We start from the raw sequence: 19,387 nt of genomic DNA on the forward strand, positions 1-19,387 counted from the left end.
CCGCCTGTTACTCCTCTCTGTCTGCCCAGTGTTGAGTGTGTGTTTTTTTTAAGAGACACAAAGGGCCTTTTTCTTGGACCATGATAAAGGACAGGTGTGAATAATAACATGGTCTAACAACTGATATGTATGCTCCCCCTGCTGTCCATGATGCTGCTCTGCTCTTCCTCACACAAAATAATTGAATAGAATTTACATTTTCTCAAGGTGCTTTCTTTTCTTTCTTTCTTTCTTTTTACATTTCATTTAACAGAATTTCCATTTTAATTTAATTGATTGATGGAATAATTTATTCTACTTGATATTTCTGCTTCCATTAACATTTCTGATCATTCATATTTTGTATTTGACATTTTGAACCCGAGCATTTCCATCTGCATCCATTTTTCATTCTTAAAATGTAATTTCCAGTTCGTTTTCTGTTTTTTCGATCCCACATTTGTTTTATTATTCATTTTCAATGTAATAGGTATGCTCTCTCTTGTATTTTACCCATGAATGTTATTCTAGAAAACCTATCTTCCTTGCAGGACATCTTTTGACAAAGCACTTGGACAGGCTCCTCAGTGGAACGTCCAATGCTTCACTCAGATCTCGTCTGAACCTTCTTCAGGTTTCAGCCGCCACGCTCTCTCCAGGGAGCTGAGTGATACACGAACCACATATCCACCTCCAGTTTCAAATCAAGCTTGAGAGCTTTGCTGCAAGTCATCTCCTCCTCAATCCCATCCATCCATCCATCTATCATCCTACACTTTTCTCAGGAGCCTTATGATTTAGGCAAAAAACCTGCAATGTAGGCTCAAAAAGAGAACGGCAATGTGGAGGATGTTGAGAGTGATGCTCTGCTTCTTTTTTTTTTCTTCTTTTTTTTGGTCTTCTGACATTTACAGCCACAGAACCTCCAACAAATGATTTTATTTCTGAGGAGAAATCTTCAAGGACAGGCTGAGGCTCATATTCACTGACTATTAATCACAGCAAATAAATATACAGTGACCTAATATAGACACTATTCAAACTAAATACCTGTCCTTCCTTCGTCTCATTGTATGTTAGTGTACACCCTGACACAACCCTCTAAAGAGGACTGCAGGGACTATTATGGGGCACCAAAGATAAACTCATTCCAACATTGTCAGTGAACATAGATATAAAAACATCTGTGTAAAATGAGCTCTGGGTTTATTCTAATAGACTTCCAATGAAACCCAACCCATACAGTGCCTATGAGAGCCTATTAATCCTATTACTCAAACTTAATAGAGTAGGAAACACAACCGCTAACTGATAGTACCACAGCAAAATCAAAGTTTTTTTTTTTAAATGTCTCCCATCCCTGTGAATACACCATAGGCCACAAGTTTCCTCTGGAAGATCCTGAACTACATATTACATACAACTACTACAGACAGCATGTGAAAAAATACAGGTAATGGACAGTCTGAGTGGCTGAATCAGTTTGCTGAGGTCCTTGTCCTGACCGTGACATTAGTTTGAAGAAGTGATAAACAAACACCATGATTTTATCTGAAAATTCAAGTCACTCCTTGGTGTTTGTGTTAAAACCTACAGTCTATGGTTAAAACCAGCCTGAACTCCTGACTACATACGCCCCCTGGTGGCAGTCTGCAGACAGTGGTTTCTTCAAGTGAAATACAGTTTGCAGAGTCTGCAGTCAAAATTAAATAAGTCTAAATGTAACACAAACACGAAACATTAACTTTACACCTCACTCAGGTGTTCGAGAAAAGAATTCCCAAATAATTAGATATTTTCACAAAAGATGTCTGAACAGGTCACAGTTGGAAAAGTTCAGGCGTCAACAATAAAATTCACTGATGTCAGGTGTTGTCTTATTCGTCATGACACACTGGGAGACAAAGGCCTGTAGTTTGTGGAGGACACAAGTGGACCTTAAAACCAGTTGAGGTCATTGACTTCAGATCTCCGTCAGACAAGTAAACAGTATTTTTTTTTTTATCTCAGACTCTGTTAGACATTTGTCAGAAAAACACTGGTGTTAAGAGTGAAAGAATTTGAGCTTAATGTGCTGCCTTCAAAATCTTAACAGTACTGAAATGAACAGGGTTCACTTGAAATATGGATCTGAGTTAACTGTGCTCTTCTAAAACTATTGGATTTACAGTCAAGGCTATTTGCTAATAACATACACTGTGTCAAATTCAATATGTTGTATGCAAGATATCACATACTGGCATAATTATGACTTGTCAGTATCAAAATGCTGTGCCACTGAGCCACTCTCATCCTGTCTGAAGCAAAAAGAGAAATCGTGTGAACTCTACTGGTCAGAAGCAGTACAACAGGACACGACCTCCTGCAGATACGTATGTCCGACAGTTACAATAAGAAAATGTATGCGGTCTTTCAAGTAACACAACACACATTAATTGAATCTTTCTTTCATTCTTCTCAGTTTTACAGTTTCCATATCCAACATTTTGCATAAGATCAATAAGAACACATAAGAAAGAAAACATGGAGATCTCAACTTTAATCACATTATTAACAATGCTATGAGCAATGTAAGGACTTGGCCATCCCCTCGACTAGATACAGTATCTGGTGTTTGTCAATGTAGGGATAGTAACTGAGTCCCTACAGCATAATCTTCTTTTCTGTGAAAAGTTAAACACACACACACACACACACTCACACAGACTGATCAACTGACTTACTTGGCACACAGGCCAGTATTTCTGTAGCTTGTTTGCTACACAAGTATCGGACAGACACACGGACGAGCAAACAGCGGGGCGGCCGTTTGTGGAGGCTGTGTGCCTGGAAAGTTCAGTCAGAGTTGTACCGCCCCACTTGACGCTGTTAAGAGACAGTATTCATGTCAGAGGCCATTTCTTTCCTTTTCTCCCAGGATCCTCTCCTCTTTGTCGTGTAAAAAAAAAAGAAGAAATAATAGAATGAAGGACGAAGTGCATGAGCAGCAAAATCTTGGAGAACCGGTGCGCACGTGTTGTGCACAGAGATCTACTCTAGCACCACGGTGCCACCTGCTGCCTCCAGGGCCGCTTTCAGTTTCTCTGCCTCTTCTTTGGATACATTCGCCCGGATTTCCTGGGGAAGAGACTCCACTAGTTTCTTAGACTGGAACAGAGGAAAAAGAAAAAAACTTAGTTACATTAAGAAGTTGGTTTAACTGTCCTCTGTCACTCTCCAACACTGGGATATTTTCTAAATTACTTCGAGTAAATTTGCGTTTTGTTAAACCTCTTATAGTAGATACAGTTGCTCTAGATACAGTATGTCAGCTGTCATTAACACATGATGCTCATTAAAAAAACAATGAAAACTGAATGCTTCACACCCTTCTGAATCTTAAAATTAACAAGATCAGGATTGAGGACTAATGATGAGACTCACCTGCACCAGATTCAAGCCTTGGATGCAGTTCTTCACTTCTTTTATAAGTTTGACTTTTTCCGCTGCCTTTAGTTCTGTCAATTTTACTGTGAAGTGAGTCTTCTCCTTCTTGACTGGCGCCTCCTCCTCTTCTGCAGCCTGGTTCAACACATGGAAAAAGAAGAGTGTTCATTTGCGCATTTTAATACTCAACAGTATTTTTAAGACACTATTGAATGAATGAAGTAAATGGTCTTGGGAGAAATTGACAGAAAATGACATTATATTGTGGATTGTTCCTGTTATATCATCATTACTCTGTGTGGAATAACTCTTACCTGAGCTGCAGGTAAACCTGACGCAGCCATCGCCCCCATTGGCATCATTCCAACATCCTGAATGTTCAGAGTTTTCTACGAAACAGAAAAAGTGAAAGAAATTAACACTCGTGACAAAACAGGTGGATCAAGACGACGTGTTATTGTTTAGACTCAAAGTGTCACTAGCTCTGAACAAACCTTGAGGAGCTCGTTGAGGTCCGACACCTCTAATAAAGTGAGGCTGGATATGTCACTGACGAGCTGCTGGATTTTGGGGGAATACTGTTTGGGTGCTCCGTCTAGTGGAGGGGTGGCGATGGCGTCGGAGTGGGCGGCTGGACTGGTCCGCAGGAGTCTGAGGGCACACAGGGCTGGCGTTTGCTGCTGGAGCTGTTGCCTGGAAAGAGGGACCTTGATTAGCCAAAGGTGGAGTGAGGATCACATCTGGGACATCGTCAGAATACATCCTAACTTTGTGTCTTCACTGGACAACGCTGTTCAGGCTTTTCCAGAGATGGTGACACAGCCTTGCAATTAGATAAGAGGTCTTGGCGTTGGGTGCAGATTACCAATCCAAATTAGTGACTCTAATGGCTGTATTACAGTTCATGATGCACAACTGGTGACTTCAACTGGCTGGTTCATAATGCACTGACATCTTTACCAAGTGCAGATAAAGTGTAACCACAGTCTGTTTAACCTCTTATTAGTGGTCACATGTGCACACCAGTACACGGACAGTGTAGGGGGTGCAGCTCGCCTTCATATGACCAATAAAAACGTAATTTAACAGGCGCTGGAGTGTGACCTTGGCTGACAGGAGAGCTGCTTATTGAATGGGAGGGGGTGCAATGTAGCTGCTGCCATTCATGCATTTCTTACAATTAATTATCAAAATAAAAAAAAGCTGAGATGGAGGACAAGATCTTTCCACAGACAGCCATCACTGGGCCACACATGTGTTTTTATAACTTTACAAGCCTGATAGGAAGCATTAACCGGCGGTGGTGCTAACGCGAGCTAACCTACACAACCCCGTTAAACGCGAAGGTTATTTCCCTTTTTAACGCCACACGAAACTACACCATTGTTATTTAACACATGCTACAACGCTAAATGTGCGTTTAACAGCGAGAATCACCCGTAGCACTGAGCGGGTGTCTGCCCTTGAAGGTCCGGCAGCCTGAGTGGGACTGCAGCACCGTTACCGCTGCAGCCCGCCGGTGTTACATGACAGGACGTCACGTTTTACGTTACGTACCGGTGAGAGGTCCTCGCGGCCCGCAGCGCGGTGCGGAGGCAGCGTCCGGTGCAGTACATGATGCTCAACGTTGAAGCCGGAGCCGGTTGTCCTCAAGTCCCTGAAAGAAACGAGCCGAGTTGGAGTCAGTGAGTCGCACCAGGTCTCCTTCCAGCAGCAGCCCCTCTCTGCCTCAAAAGCACATGGCGCCTGACCTACCCACAATGCCCTGCGTGAACTGTTAGTGACGTTACGGTGGCCGGTGAGGGACACGCAACGTACGTAAATAAATAAATAAACAAACGAGAACGCGAGATAGAAACGTACATTACTCGCACTAACTATGATATGCTATACATTTATATTATGTTACAATAAAAGAACACTATTTTAAGAAAATAATCCACTGAAGTAAAAGATGAAAGAAGGAATTTGTCAAAAGGAATTATTTTAACTTGTCCTCAGTTTAGTGTTCACTGGGTCATATACATAGACTGTAAAAGGTCATATACCATAACCAAAAGATTACCAAGGCACACAAAAAATTAATTATTTTAGTGTTAAACTAAAGGCTCTGAAGAGAGAACAGATTTTTCTCCTTTTATTTTTATTCATTTATTTATTATAGAAATCTTCATTCATGTTCAACAATGAACTAAGTACAACAGAAGATACAAACAATCTATTTTTCTCCTTTTATTAGTTGTACATTTGACATCAGTGATGTTTTTCTTAATCTTTCTGGTCTTTGTACCTAGCTTTACATTACTATTCAGTCACAGAGTGTGTATGCAGTCACTCCCATGTGATATAAAACCTACACATTCTGGTGATATATGGGTAATAATTGTACTAGTTGGTACATAATATTTTGCTACAATTTTATTCTTTGATCTAAACTGATGTCAGTATGTCCTGTTCCCTACCTGTACTTTACCAGTGCTGGACACTGGGAGGAGCACAGAGGGAATCCTCTTAACCAAGGTAATCTGTGCAACCATCTGCTGCTGTTTGTTACGGTCATCCACCACATCCACCCTCCACCAATATGACATTCTCCAGCTAGCTTTGGGCAAGCAGCACATGTGACGGTGAGAGGAATCTACTGATTTAGATAAATCAATGTACAGGTTGACAGCACAAGATGACAGGGTGACATGTCCGTCTTCTTCTTTCTCTTAGACCATGCTGCTGTCTCCTCAGGCAGAGAGGAACTGGGAGGATCTGTGTACAGTGCTTGACGATTTACTGGAGGACCAGTCCCACAGGGAGCTGTTTGCCTTGGAGCTCGGCTCTGGAACTGGGCAGCATGTTATACGCTTTGCCCAGAAGTTGCCCTTTGTCACCTGGCAGCCATCAGACATCAAAGAGGAGTCTCGGGAAAGGTTTGTGTCTTGTAGCCAGTAGTTCTTTGCATCAGACACGTTGAGCAATCTGTTAATGATCCAAATAACGAGCTACAGTAGTGACCCCGTCAACCGTGTTACAGTAAGATTTCTGGGTAATAGCTCAGTAATATTATGGGTGTGACAGCGAAAAATAAAGAGATGACAATAAATCTGCAATGACTTATGTGTACAGTATCAAGGCATACATTGCTGCAACCCAAGCAAAGAAAGTGTTGCAACCTGTCCACCTGGATGCCAGTGAACCATGGGAGAAATGGGCTGGCCTTTCTCGTAACTCCTGTGATGTTGTTGTAGCCATCAACTTACTGCAGTACAGCTCCTTCAAAACAGCACAGGTAAGTCTGCTCATTCAAAAACTACTACATGATAATCTTAAAGGTTCAGAAAAATAATGTTGTCCTGCACTGGTTCATTTATAATATATAAGTTATCTGTACAAAAATGTTCAGATGAGCTAATGGTTCTCTGGTTTCCTTTTTTTGTGTGTTGCTTATATTTTCTAAGGGTGTTTTCAATGGAGCGGGTCAGATGCTTCGACAAAATGGCCTTTTGATAACATATGGGGTATGTGTCAACAGTAACAATGTTATTAGGAGGAGTTAACATATAGTAGGGCTTTTTAAGATTTCTAAATCATAAATATATTTCAGGTATATGCTATTAATGGCACCATCACGCCAAGTTGTAATGAAGAACTGGATGCAGAGCTTCGAAAAATGTAAGTAGGATTCATTTTACTGTAGTAAAATAAGAATATGGGTTGGTGGTTTTGCTGGTGTGATATAAAGAGACTGACTGGTCTAATCATGTCCCACAGAAATCCAGAGTGGGGTCTCCCAGACATCGACGTACTGAGACAGCTGGCCTTTGGGAATGGGCTGCGTATGGAGAGAATAGTGAGTCACATAATGTAGTTTAGAGTAGTTACTTGGTTATGGGTATAAAACATATTTTTACACCTGTAATGTTTCATTTCCAGGTCGAAATGGAAGAATTCTACAAATGCCTCATCTTCAGAAAAGATAAATAAAAAAGGCCAAACTGCACAATGGAGATTTTAAATGTTCTTATATGAAACAATGTACCTTCAATTTTTTTTAATTTTGATTGAACAATTAAAACAAAAGGGAAAAAAACAAGATCAGGCAAGTTGACAGTAAGAACCAGATATTTATTAAATATAATTTTAAAATTACTTTTAAGTCAGACAGATCAGTATGATGGAATAAAGAAATCCACACATGGCAACTGAAAGGTTACAGAAATCACTGATTTGGGTGTGTGATACATACATGCAGGACATCATGTTCACCCTGCAAGCATTTCCACATTTCTGGAGAGCCAAGTACACTTGAGAAAAGACTGCCAACTTCACTTGTACTTATTATATAGATATCCTTATCTGTGACAGTTACAACCAAGTCATTCAAAAAAAAAATTTTAAATGGTAAGGGAAAAGGATGCTTTTAGAGTTACTGGGCTGCTTTAGTACAGCTTTTTATGGTCTCTAGTTGTATGATTTCAATGAATTCATCTCTGACAGTATGTTTAGTTAGGAACTACCACCTTGCTAATATTATAACACTTTTCCCACAAAGCGTTATCCCTGCCACTTGTCTTTTTGTCTCAGAAACTACATGAATGAAACTCAATGACCCCAAGCGGTGCACGGAAAAACAATATGCCAAACGAGACTGACGACCTTAGTTTATATGCACCTGTTTACATGAGAGCCGATGGAACTGAAACCTACAACTGGAATGTCAAGCTAGGAACCTGATGGAGATGTGAATTAGTGCCATTTATTTCAGACTATTGACTGTGCTTTCTCTCTTTCCATACACTCATCACCTCGCATTACAGCACTTACAGATGTCCCTCAATCTCTCCCCAAACTGTTAAGACAGGTTGCTGTAATCAACTTCAATTCCAGAAAATAATTCAAATTTAACATGCAAATTTTGCTTTAGAAAAATATGAGGCAAAGGATGGTTATGTCATTTTTTTCTCCTCAATTATTATCATATTTTCTTATTCTTTTTTTTTTTTTTTTTTTACTTTAATACCACTGACTATTTCTGAGCTTCAGTTATTCATTTAATAAGGAAATACTACATACATATCAGCTGGAAAGAGGAAGAAAGAGGGAGGTGTGGGTTATGGTGCCCTCTCTTGTAGCTTCACCTCACTTTCCCATTCTTCAGTGGGGGAGAGGCAAGGAGAGCGACAGTTCTGCAACATTATCACGATTATTTCACGTTGCCACAACATCACAGCTAGGTGGAAGGTAGGAGGTGTGTGTGAGTGTTTGTGTGTTTCCGGAGGGCATCCTCATCAGAGTCCAGAGAGGGGAAGGGAGAGGCCGAAGGAAGGAAAGAGGGCGTAGTGTGTGAGAGACCTCGCAGACGCAGCGCTTGGGGCTTTCAGTCAAAGGAGATGAGCTGTGCCTCCGTGCTGCCCGGCACAGCCTGAGGGTTCTGCTGCTGCGCCTGCTGCTGCTGCTGCGGGCCACCAGGGGGAGCAACCTGACAAGAGTGAGATGAGAAGGTAAAAAATAGGGATATTAGTGAAGACTGAAATAACCTGGATGCAGGGAGGAGTAAAAATACACCAATGAATGATTAAAATAGCTTAGCTAATTTACCGCAGTGCGTTTTACTTAGAAATAATGAAAAACCACCGACCTGCTGGTACATGGGCTGCTGGCCTGGCATGTACTGCTGTTGGGGGGGCATGTTGGGGTCTTGTCCTGGCAAGGCTGAAATCATGTTCTGCATGCTGTATGGCTGGTAGCTCATGTAACCCATACCATTAGTGGGCGCGGCCTGGGACATGGGGGGCATACTTTGGGCCTGAGAGACCACATTCTGCTAAAACCCAGGACAAAGAGTAGTGGTTAGCTCTCTAAAAGTGAAATATTCAAACAGTGCCATGTGTCATGATGAGAAACTGAACATGGGAGTCAAACATACCTGGTAACCCTGTGTGGGTGTGGGCTGATAGTTGGAGTAGGGTGGACTAGTGTTGGGTGGAGCCTGATTGGGAGGAGGAACAGGCTGCCCATTGGTGCCTGCAGCCTGGTACATGTACGCATTAACCATGTTGGGATCTGGAGGAAGAACAAGAAGATAGTTGAATAAACATACAAGTATCATGAATGAATCAGGGCTCCAGTCTAACCTTTTCTACTAGGATCACAGTGGCTCCTAACTTAAAATCTTAGGAGCATAGTGACCCCTAACATAAAATCTTAGGAGCATAGTGACCCCTAACTTAAAATTTTAGGAGCATAGTGACCCCTAACTTAAAATGTTAGGAGCACAAACTGAACATTTAGGGATGCACTGTAAATTAACTTGCAAAGTAAATATTCACATTTCCTTTGGGGGCGGCACAAAATTAGCTGGAGGCGGCCGCCACGCAATTTTGAATGCAGGAAAAACCCTGCTTTTCATTCATGATTCTCACACACATTGGCCTGCCACCTGTAATGACTGATTCCAGATTCTTTGAGTTGCCCCTTCCAAGTTTCACCACCTTTTTTAAGCAAATTTCCTGGTTGCACATGCACGAGTAGATGAAAACTTTACTTGCACACTCCCAAATTTAATGGGCAAGATGCCTCGTTTTAGGGCCAGTCTGGAGCCCTGTAAGTGTTATGCAGAGTCTCTTTTTCTGGAGCTATTAAGAGGATTTGTTAAGTTTATCTTCCTGGTTGACGTCCTCACCTGTGACAGCACCTGGCATGGCCTGGTACTGTGGTGGTGCAGTCTGCCCAGGCTGGTTCATATAGATGTTATGCATAGGCGAGCCCTCCACAGAACCAGCGGGGCTGAAGGTGCCCGGGTAGCTGGGTGGAGCGCCAGGCTGGTACACCACCCCTCCTGCCACGTTGGGGGGCAAAGACTGCATCTGCGTAACGAACGACACACACACACACACACACACACACATTAGAGGTTTATTCTGGAAGACTTTCCGGGGCTGTAGGCAGCTGTTGTTTATTCTGACAGCTGATTATTAAAGTATGTTGAGATCAGAGGAACCCATGAGGTGAAGTCAATGCAGAGTGAGTACCTGGGCATAGGGGAGAGAGAAAGCAGGCATCTGGGCTCTCATCTGGATTGTGTGCTTCTGCTGCTCCAGGCGCATCTGCCTCTCCTTCTCCTGCTCCTGCAGGCGTTGGATTGCCAGTTGTCTTTGCATCTCCAGGTACTCCTGACATTCAAAAACACAACACTTGTGAGTGTGCATGGTCATGAATAATGCATCACTTTTCTGTGCATTCTAACTGGAGAGCTTTTTCTCATTACCTGTTTCTTCTGCCTCATGATCTCCAGTTTTTGTGCCAGCTGGATCTGCCTCTGTCTCTCCGCTTCCTCTGCAGCGCGGCGCAGCTTCTCTCTGTGCTCGTCACGAAGGGCGTTGAGTGCTGCCCGAGCGTCGCGCACCTGAGCCAACTTGTCCTGCAGCCCTTCATAATACACTGCCAGCGACAAAGACAATGAGATGAGACAAAGAGGGACAGAAACGCGCAGGTGCACCCATGCTGACAGACAGACAGCTAGATAGCACTCACGTCGTTTCTCATCTAGCTGGTTGAGGATGTCGAGCAGCTGTGGGTGCATGTTGTTGATGGACTGGAAGAGGGACAGCACGGCGCTGTCGTTGGTGATGCTGCGCCCACGCATGTGGTTGCTCTTCATGCGGTTAAGGAAGGTGGTGACGGCGTTCTGCAGAGCTTTGAGGAACTGCTCGTGGTTCTCCTCCGACTCCCCGTTCTGGTACTGCTGCTGAAGACGGAGGCGACGGGGAAGCAAAGAGCAGAGAGTCATTTGTAGTTTGCCTTTTCCTGTTCTGTTCAACTCAACTTTATTTTTCAAATTTTCAAAGAGCATGAAGTAGCTTTAAAAAAAAGACAACACACAGTAACAGACTTAAAGACACAACACTCTAGGGTCGACAAACACAGATAAAACACACACAATACATCTACTCCACAATATTTCAATATACCTCCACTATGCTGACTGGCTGGACGGGGACATGGGTTTCAACAGGCTGGCTGATGGGTGGAAGCGGCTCAGCCAATGGCACAGGAGCAGGGGCAGAGGGGGTGGGGCTTTTGCGAGCCTCTTCCTGTTTCTTCTCCCAGTATGTTCTGTTCAGGTAACGGGCCAGCTGAAATATTGTGACACAGACAGATCAGTATTGTAAGTGGCAGTGCAATGTAGCATATGTATATGTCTAACATAAAAACAAAGGTACTATACTAAAGGACAACATACATACCTCAGGGTCTACATCTTCTGCTGATGGAGCAGAGGAGTTCTAGAGAGAGACATAGTTCATATTCATCAATAAAAAATTGTGCAACCTGTAAAATAAAACAACTGTCAGCTTTGGCCAGATAGAAGTCTTACCACAGGAGAAGTGTAGAGGGTGCTGACTGGCGGTGCTGAGGAGGTCACTGGAGTGGGATCAGCTTTGGGATACATCGTGTATGAATTCTTTTGCCTCTGTAAGTGCACACATAGCTATGGGTTAGTTTTCTCTATAATAAAGGCTTAAAAAAAAAAAAAAAAAGTAAAGAGTAAAGGTTCGGCTGTGAGACTCACCATCCGCTCCTTCTCCTCAGCCTCACTTTGGGAGAGGGCAATGGCCAGCTGCAGCTCCTCCTCCTCCTGCAGTGCTGCCTCATCTCTCTTGGGTGGCATCTGGTGAGAGAGACATGCAATGGTGAGACTCAGGGAGCGAAGATGAGAAAACAAACCCACAGATGTAATAATATAGAGCACAGTGTTTTATGTGGATTATTAAAGTGCATTCAGGCATGTGTGTTTTCCTATGGAGAGTCACTAACACAGACGTTTACTCGGCTACCTTATTTTTCTACCTATAGTTTTAAAACAATTACCTGCGACTGTTGGGACAGAGGACTGGTCAGGTATTCGGGGGGCAGCTCAGCGGGACCTGCGGCCGGTGCTTTGCCTTCAGCTTTCCTAAGAGGAGGAGAGAGGGAGGGGTGGCTGGTGAGGAAAAGGGATCAGGGAGGACAAACAACCTTTTAAATTAGATGAGAGCATTCTGTGAAAAAACACCAAGTACTCTCCAAAAACGGAGCAATTACAAGAAAGCAAACAAGGAATGCAGTAAATTGTAATAACGACATGCCTCCTAGTTTTAAATCTGCATCCAAACTTGGTCAAAAGTCAGAGACACTCATCATCACTGTATCATGGCTATTTATTCTGTAAAATACCATCAAATCTTGCAGCGCTGTTCAGAGCAGAAGCAAGCTAGAATCATTTTAATTGCAATGTCTTTTCTTAAGTCAGGGCAGTTTATATCATACATTGACTTTTTCAAGGTCACCCACAACATACTGTATATTGTGGTGTGAAGGAGCGTTATCACAGTGCAGCTGTCAGACTCCACAACAAGAGCTGCTCTCAGCACAAAACATAATTGGATTGGAATGTGTGTATATATATATATATATATATTTACATTTCTTTGCTGTTGTCTGCTGCTGCAACCTTGTACATTTCTCCACTGTGGGACAAATAAAGGATTATCTCATCTTAACAACATATTATATTACTTTAAAATGATCACAGGGTCGCATGAATAGACATTAATACACAAACCGTAAAACATGACAAAGGAAGAGTAGAATCAACAAAATCAGAAGAAAATCAACACGACACAACAAATTGGAGTTCAAGTCATGAACAAAAAAAGGTTAACCAATTATGAAGCACCATACACTTGGACATGGACATTGCAGTGCACTAAATGTTTCACCCTCAATATAACAGTATTAACCAGAAATGTGACACTTCGGGGAAGGAAGTATTTCACTACACTGGTGGAGACAGATATAGTGGTACCATCCGGGGCCACAGTACTTCACAGTTATCACTGACTGGACTCACTTGTTCAGCAGCTCAAAGCAGGGCTCGCACACACGCACTTCCTTCTCGATTCCAAACTTTGGGATGGTGGAGTACTTAGACGAACACTTGCCACAGAAAATCTGGCCACAGGCTCGACAGTGGTGCTGGAAAAGCACAGAACAGAAATCGAGACCAACTTCCGCACATGCGCTGCAGACTCACACAGCTGTAACTGAATGAAGGAAACCACATAATCTACAAGTGGCCTAGTTAAAAAGAAAGCCCGGTCTACCTTTCTTGTCATAACTCCAAACTGGACTCTGCACCGGTGGCACTCCTCGGCATCAACCCAGTCAGGGGCCTAGACAATAAACAGACAGCAGATATTACTACAGTGTAGACATGATGACACAGTTAAAGAAGTATAAATCACTGGAGCTCAGTGGACATACAGTTTTTCTTTATAGGTCATTAAAATACATTCACACTGCTTCTAGAGACTACACTCATTTAATAAAGCAAACTCGAACAAAGAAAAACAAGAAAAACAAAATCTCTTACTCTCTCAGCTGCAAACATTGCATCACTCTCCTTAAACTCTGGGAACACATGACCTGTGGAGAGAGAAAAAAATACAGACCTCAAGCATACAGCATGTCACAGTGTTCACCAAATAAAAATAAGACTAGAAAATACTGAAATTATATTAACTGTACATCTATTTGTCTGTAGTTTCATTGTATTATATACATATACGTGGGTGATCCAACAACATGGACCAAGATAATTCCATCATACCAGTCTCACTTGTAGTTTATAAATGTGAAATGTCTTTTGATAGCCCAAATAGTTAAAAGTAAGAAACAAACATTATATAACGTTACAGTCTACAGCAGGCAACCAAAAACAGTCAAGATCTTTGTAACTTTTTCTCTACAAAGAGGTGCAGGGGGTTTGACTTGAATGGTTTTAAAGTCTTTTCATAATCTTCAGAAATCTTGAAAAATGAGCCACTGCATTAAGAATGTAATAACTGCTGGTTAGTACAAATTAAAGAATTGCATTACATTACATTACATTACATTACATTACATTACATTACAAGAGCCAGCCACAGGAGCAGTTTAAAATTGCTCCAAGTGTAATGAAGTAAACATAAAAGATTTCACGTGTTTTATTTTTTATTTTAACTGCAGTTTTGTGAGTGTTCAAATATATCTCTCTCTCTGGGTTATTCTGTTTACAAGACCTTCAGATTTCTTTTCAGGTCAGAGTGACACTACAAAAATAAAACCAAAACACAGTGTATTGTGTGTGTATGTGTCCACTTACCTTCCACTTTCATTATCTGGTAGGTGTCTTGAACCACCTTGTATTTTGGTTCGTTGCGGAAGGCGTGAGCCCAGGCCTGGATCAGGTACAGAATCTTGTTTCTGACGTTTGGTTCTGTCTGTTTCTGGTGGTAAAGGAACCACACAGAGTCAAGCAACTGTGTCTTTACAACCTCAAGTCTTTTTTTCAGTCATGGGTATGACTGAGTCAGATCAAACAAGGTTGCCTGTGATAAACAAGAAGTTGGGAGGGAAGTCCCTTTGCTTTGGTCTGAAAAACCTTCTAGTCACAAGGCAATGACATCATCAGGAAGTGGAAAGCAGCATGGGCTGCAGGAGCCTGCGTCACATGGTACAGCCGGGGTCCAATCAAATATTGCTAGCTCATGCTGTAATGCAGCCAGCTGCTCGACATCGGTGAACAGTTATCCAGTCATGAGAGCAGCGAGAAAGGTGATAAACGTACCAGACAAAACATGGTAAGGGAACTCACACGGTCTAAGATGTTGATATATATTCAAACTCGACAGAAAAGGATAGGAATTAAAATTTAGTTTCCTTTGTGCATGATACCCTAAGCTGTAATGAAGTGCTGGGGATTTCCACTATTTTCACATATAATGTTCACTGGGTTAATTAATAATACATTATTAATGATTCTATAGATGCTGCGATTGCTCTCCAGTCGTTTGTCAGCAAATTATGGTCCATTAGGAAAAGCAAAGCACCAAACACAACTGAAGTCAAAATTCATGCTGTGAAAGAACTGAAATGTTCCAACTTCAAAACAGAAAACACATTTCAAGTCACAGTAGGAGTGCACATTTTTAAATAGATAAAAAAAAAAATAATAATCTATGACCTTGAGCAGATCCTTCAGTTCCTCCATAGTCTGTTTACTTGCCACCTCATCATGCACTGTCTGGCCACAGTTCTTCACCACTGACTCAAGGACCTGAAGGGAGAGACCATGTTATTATTCACTACACCAACTACACATTTCACAGAGATAAAACGGCACTTTAATACAAGTCAATTATACAACAGAACTGTAGTTTCTAGTGAATTCTCTGTAATTATTTTCATCAGTCACATTTTCTAGCCGTACATGTCTTACCTCCAGTGCATACAGGGCCACATGTGGGTTCTTGTCATTAAGCTTCTTCTTAATGGCTCCAATAGCATATTTAGCTCTGCAGGGACAAAAGCAACTTAAGCTCAATAGAAAGTCCGAGCAATAAGGTGAGCTACTGAAATATGCAGAATCACTTACTGTGTGTCTCCTTGTCGAATCAGATCACAGATCTGCAGAATGGATTCCCAGTCAGTCTCCAGCAGCAGCTGACTGGTGGCTTTATCTGCAATTAATACAGAATGATAAAGATTTAATACTGCTATGTTGCCTGGTTAATATCTGCTACACCAATCTAGCCTGTCATTGAAAATAACATTGCATTGCAAGGAAGGAAAACCTGGAAAGACCCAATGCAGTCTTACAATTACTCTCATTTGAAAAGCTGCTGCATTATTAGAATGATGTTTATAATACATAATACTCATGCATTATGCACTGTATGTAGTGGATTTCTCTTCATCTACACGTGTTCTCTTGATCTTGTGTCTCCCAGAACTGTTTGATAATATTTAGTGGCATAAGAACAAACAGGCTTAATCTAATGACAGAAACAGCACTAACATTGTCAAAGGCCTGATTCTCGAGAGTTGTGACATTTGATTTTGCATGGAAAGCCACAACAACCTGGACAGCTGAAAGTCTGTGGAAATTTGACTATTTGACTTCTATCTTTGGCAATATGGAAATATGGCCAGCTATGGCGCAGTCTCAACTTGGGCAGGTGGACTTCTGCTTCGTACACAATCTTCAGACATTGTGATGACATTTAACCAGTTTCAAGAACTACATTGTGTAAGCAAGTGGTTTATCATCATCTGAGGGTTTATGGGGCACCAGCACCTCATTTCTACCCCCTGGTGCCCCCCGAGCAGGTTTATCTGTCCATCTGTGTCAACCACAACCAGGACGTTTGAGATAAATAACTCTCTGTCTGCAATTACATTAACATTTTCCATAATCTGATGTCCAGTAACTGTGTATTTACAACATCAAGCATGAAACCACCTACATGTAACTGCGTGGCATGACACAGTTGTTGTTGTTGTTTTTTAATTCTTGGATAGTGCGATGGTAAAGTAATAATACCCATCGCCAATTAACGTTAATTTTACCGTGTGTATTTTGATGGTAAGACTGCCAATGCCAATTCAGTGCAACGTTAATCTATACAAGGAAGAGATAAGCAACCAGCTAATCAACCTGTTGTGGACTTGAAAGAAAAAAAACCTACGACAACACTACGGTCATAAATGACAGTGTTAATTTTGGCTGTCCTTGGCAGACCGGTCAGATCAAAAATAATACTAGTAATAGTCAATGTTTCTATGAATTACTGACTACCGCTAATGTTGTGGTAACGTTGTATTCATATTGAGAGTCTACAGACTGTCAGCTCAAATATACCAGAAGAGAAACGGGTGTAAAGAGAAGTGATAGCGAAACATAAATAAAGGGCAAATCGGACTGTAGTCGCTACTTAGCCGGGTCGCTAAAATTGTTGGGAGCCAAACTGGGCCTCCAAACAATAGCAGCGAAATTGTTAGCAGGCTAAAATTAGCTGGCCTCAGAGCCACAGCCCCAGCGTCTGTCAAAACAATACGCTGCCTGGAAAAACATCGCACTTTGGCACACTCACACTAAAAGACACACACAATTGGTAAAAAAAAACCTGAGGGTAACTTACCGAGCAGCCTCTCAAATGTGCCTCCACCTTTCCCCATGTTGCTCTCGAAGTGTCCAAGTCGCTGTCGAGGAGTCTTGTTTGGTTGAACGGGTCCTGGTTGTTTCCACCGCTTTGCTGGCTGCTGCTGAGGTTTAGCCTGTTAGCTTCTCTGTTAGCCACGGAGCACAGCTGTGTGGCCCTTCCTACTTCCTGCTTCCGGTACAGAGACGACGACGACGGCAACACACCACCGAGGGATTTTCTCCCTCTAACGACGGGTCAATGAAACGGTAAGTAAGGTCTGCAGAAACTATCTTTACAATTGTACTGTACTACAATCTTGCCTGTCCTTTAATTTCGATAGCCTTCAGCAAAGCAGGATTCAGACCACCAAGAGCCCCAAACACCCCTCAGTTTAGGCCTAAACTAAACAGAGTGGGGCAAGATGAGCCACTTTTTTATTCAGGATCATACACCAAGACAATATAGTTTCAGGCTGTTGTGCCTCACTAAAAGCAAACAGAATGAATGTAAACATGACTTATGACAGACTAAATTCACTTTGAAAAATGAGTAGCCTAAAAAATAAAATAAAAGTGTTTTTTTGGACATAAATGTCAATCACTTTATTCATGTGGTTCCTACCTTCACAGACTCCATGAAATGATGCTTTCCTCCTAAATAATTGGTCACATGCTCAATTTTTCTTATCCTAGCAACATGGGGTGGCTCAACTTGCCCCTGTGCTCAGCGTACCCCACTCTCCCCTACTGTTTAGATACAGTCACAAATTAATCTGAATTAAGTAGCCTAGCTGTAGATATTAAATGTCTATCCTTCATTCTTGTGTCTTGTAGAATAAGTCTTTATCAAAACCTAAAGAAAATAGATACCAGGTGAAAATTATCTTGTTGAGGTGTCTTCAATATTTTTGTAAAGTAGGCTATTATCAATTGATTCATTAATACCCTTGTAGGTGGAATTGTTATTTGCTATAAAAAAAAATATGCTTGTAGCATGCTTTTAAGTTATTTTAAGACACTGCATTGATTATTATATAAATGGTGCACTTGTCTCACTCTGTTTTGCCCATTACAGCTGTACAGTAAAATAGTGCATATTGTCTTACTGTATTCACAACATTACTCTACCAACATTAGTATAGGCCTACTTAGGTCATGAATGAGTCACTACCTGGCACTTGGGACACTGGTACCCATTGTTATTGTGCTGCTGTAGTGGTCTGTAAAGTGGCATTGTGTCGCTCTGTGCTCTGCTGTCACGGACAGAAAAAAAAACTGATGGGGTAATGCATGCCCTTGCAGCTTTGATCAAATTTACTCTTCACAGCACGCAGAAAGAAAATGCTAGGGCATGTTTTCAGTGCTGTTATTACAGTGTAGGTAATTTATCCTAGGAAAGAAAGAGTTCTGGAGTAATCAGACTCCAGGACTCTCAATGGTTTTAATTCATTGCGCTTCAAAGTCAATGAGCACAGAATCTGAGGGATGACAACAATGCTTGTGAATAAAGAGTTTTTTTCAACTTTGGCCTATAACAACCCACATTACATGCTCGTGCAGTGACACTGACTGGGAGGCATGTGCATATACAGCACTGGGCTCACACATTCAGAAGGCTGATGTGTTTTAATTTCATAAAATGTCATTGATACTTCAACCCCAATCATTGATATATTTGTCTGTTGTGATTCTGACAGAGATTAACTCTACAAAGAGTCTGGTTTACTGTAGGCTACCCGTTGATAGAGGGAGTCGCAGGATATTTATGCTATGAGAGAGAATAAAAATAAAATAAAAGTGTTTCTATGTTCCTGGCACAGGGTAGCTGAGCAAAGAGGAGATGGAAGATAGGAGATGGACAGCCACAAACACACTTCTGAACAATATGGCACCACAAGCAAATCTACACACATCCCCATTGTTCTATTGTTCTTCTCAGCAGAACACATAGTAGCATTTACACAAATGACCCAAACAAAATATTTG

At 41.7% G+C, this 19,387-nt stretch overlaps 3 protein-coding genes across 14 annotated transcripts; 1 reads left to right on the forward strand and 2 right to left on the reverse strand.

Moving 5' to 3' along the window:
• Positions 1 to 2,414: 2,414 nt before the first annotated feature.
• Positions 2,415 to 5,148, reverse strand: mrpl12 (mitochondrial ribosomal protein L12). Its single transcript, XM_083976966.1, has 5 exons — positions 4,963 to 5,148; positions 3,900 to 4,098; positions 3,720 to 3,794; positions 3,403 to 3,540; positions 2,415 to 3,126 (listed from the first exon to the last, which is right to left on the reverse strand). Exons 1-5 carry the CDS (start codon positions 5,019 to 5,021, stop codon positions 3,010 to 3,012), a joined length of 588 nt encoding a protein of 195 aa, XP_083833092.1. The 5' UTR covers positions 5,022 to 5,148; the 3' UTR covers positions 2,415 to 3,009.
• Positions 5,149 to 6,126: 978 nt separating this feature from the next.
• LOC310989856 (methyltransferase-like 26 B) lies at positions 6,127 to 7,380 on the forward strand (the record flags this gene model as incomplete). Its single annotated transcript, XM_083977008.1, has 6 exons — positions 6,127 to 6,326; positions 6,523 to 6,685; positions 6,855 to 6,914; positions 7,001 to 7,068; positions 7,168 to 7,246; positions 7,330 to 7,380. The coding sequence occupies 6 exons, from the start codon at positions 6,127 to 6,129 to the stop codon at positions 7,378 to 7,380; spliced, it is 621 nt and encodes a 206-aa protein (XP_083833134.1).
• Positions 7,381 to 7,500: 120 nt separating this feature from the next.
• hgs (hepatocyte growth factor-regulated tyrosine kinase substrate) lies at positions 7,501 to 17,596 on the reverse strand. Of its 12 annotated transcripts, none has more exons than XM_083977108.1 (21): positions 17,400 to 17,596; positions 15,854 to 15,938; positions 15,698 to 15,773; positions 15,443 to 15,535; positions 14,582 to 14,699; positions 13,811 to 13,863; positions 13,542 to 13,610; positions 13,289 to 13,413; positions 12,861 to 12,905; positions 12,268 to 12,379; positions 11,969 to 12,067; positions 11,774 to 11,869; positions 11,643 to 11,681; positions 11,367 to 11,531; positions 10,930 to 11,143; positions 10,664 to 10,836; positions 10,428 to 10,568; positions 10,079 to 10,262; positions 9,323 to 9,459; positions 9,035 to 9,220; positions 7,501 to 8,875 (listed from the first exon to the last, which is right to left on the reverse strand). In XM_083977108.1, the coding sequence occupies exons 1-21, from the start codon at positions 17,434 to 17,436 to the stop codon at positions 8,774 to 8,776; spliced, it is 2,349 nt and encodes a 782-aa protein (XP_083833234.1). In that variant the 5' UTR covers positions 17,437 to 17,596; the 3' UTR covers positions 7,501 to 8,773. The 12 variants fall into 12 exon arrangements, with proteins under 12 accessions (XP_083833234.1, XP_083833235.1, XP_083833233.1 ...); XM_083977109.1 differs by having other exon boundaries at positions 12,268 to 12,352; positions 14,582 to 14,705; XM_083977107.1 differs by having other exon boundaries at positions 9,035 to 9,217; positions 14,582 to 14,705.
• Positions 17,597 to 19,387: the final 1,791 nt, after the last annotated feature.

Source organism: Trachurus trachurus (assembly GCF_905171665.1).
Source record: "Trachurus trachurus genome assembly, chromosome: 8".
NCBI lineage: Eukaryota > Metazoa > Chordata > Actinopteri > Carangiformes > Carangidae > Trachurus > Trachurus trachurus.

Excerpts from the sequence above, each read along its gene's own strand:
- mrpl12 (XM_083976966.1), bottom strand. The coding sequence starts at position 5,021 with ATGTACTGCACCGGACGCTGCCTCCGCACCGCGCTGCGGGCCGCGAGG. Across the intron at positions 4,099-4,962 it reads GCCGCGAGGACCTCTCACCG|GCAACAGCTCCAGCAGCAAA; the intron begins GTACGTAACGTA and ends CCCTCTTTCCAG. Across the intron at positions 3,795-3,899 it reads ACCTCAACGAGCTCCTCAAG|AAAACTCTGAACATTCAGGA; the intron begins GTTTGTTCAGAG and ends TCTGTTTCGTAG.
- hgs (XM_083977103.1), bottom strand. The coding sequence starts at position 17,436 with ATGGGGAAAGGTGGAGGCACATTTGAGAGGCTGCTCG. Across the intron at positions 12,068-12,267 it reads CTCTGTCCCAACAGTCGCAG|ATGCCACCCAAGAGAGATGA; the intron begins GTAATTGTTTTA and ends CTCTCTCACCAG. Across the intron at positions 11,682-11,773 it reads CCCTCTACACTTCTCCTGTG|AACTCCTCTGCTCCATCAGC; the intron begins GTAAGACTTCTA and ends GTCTCTCTCTAG.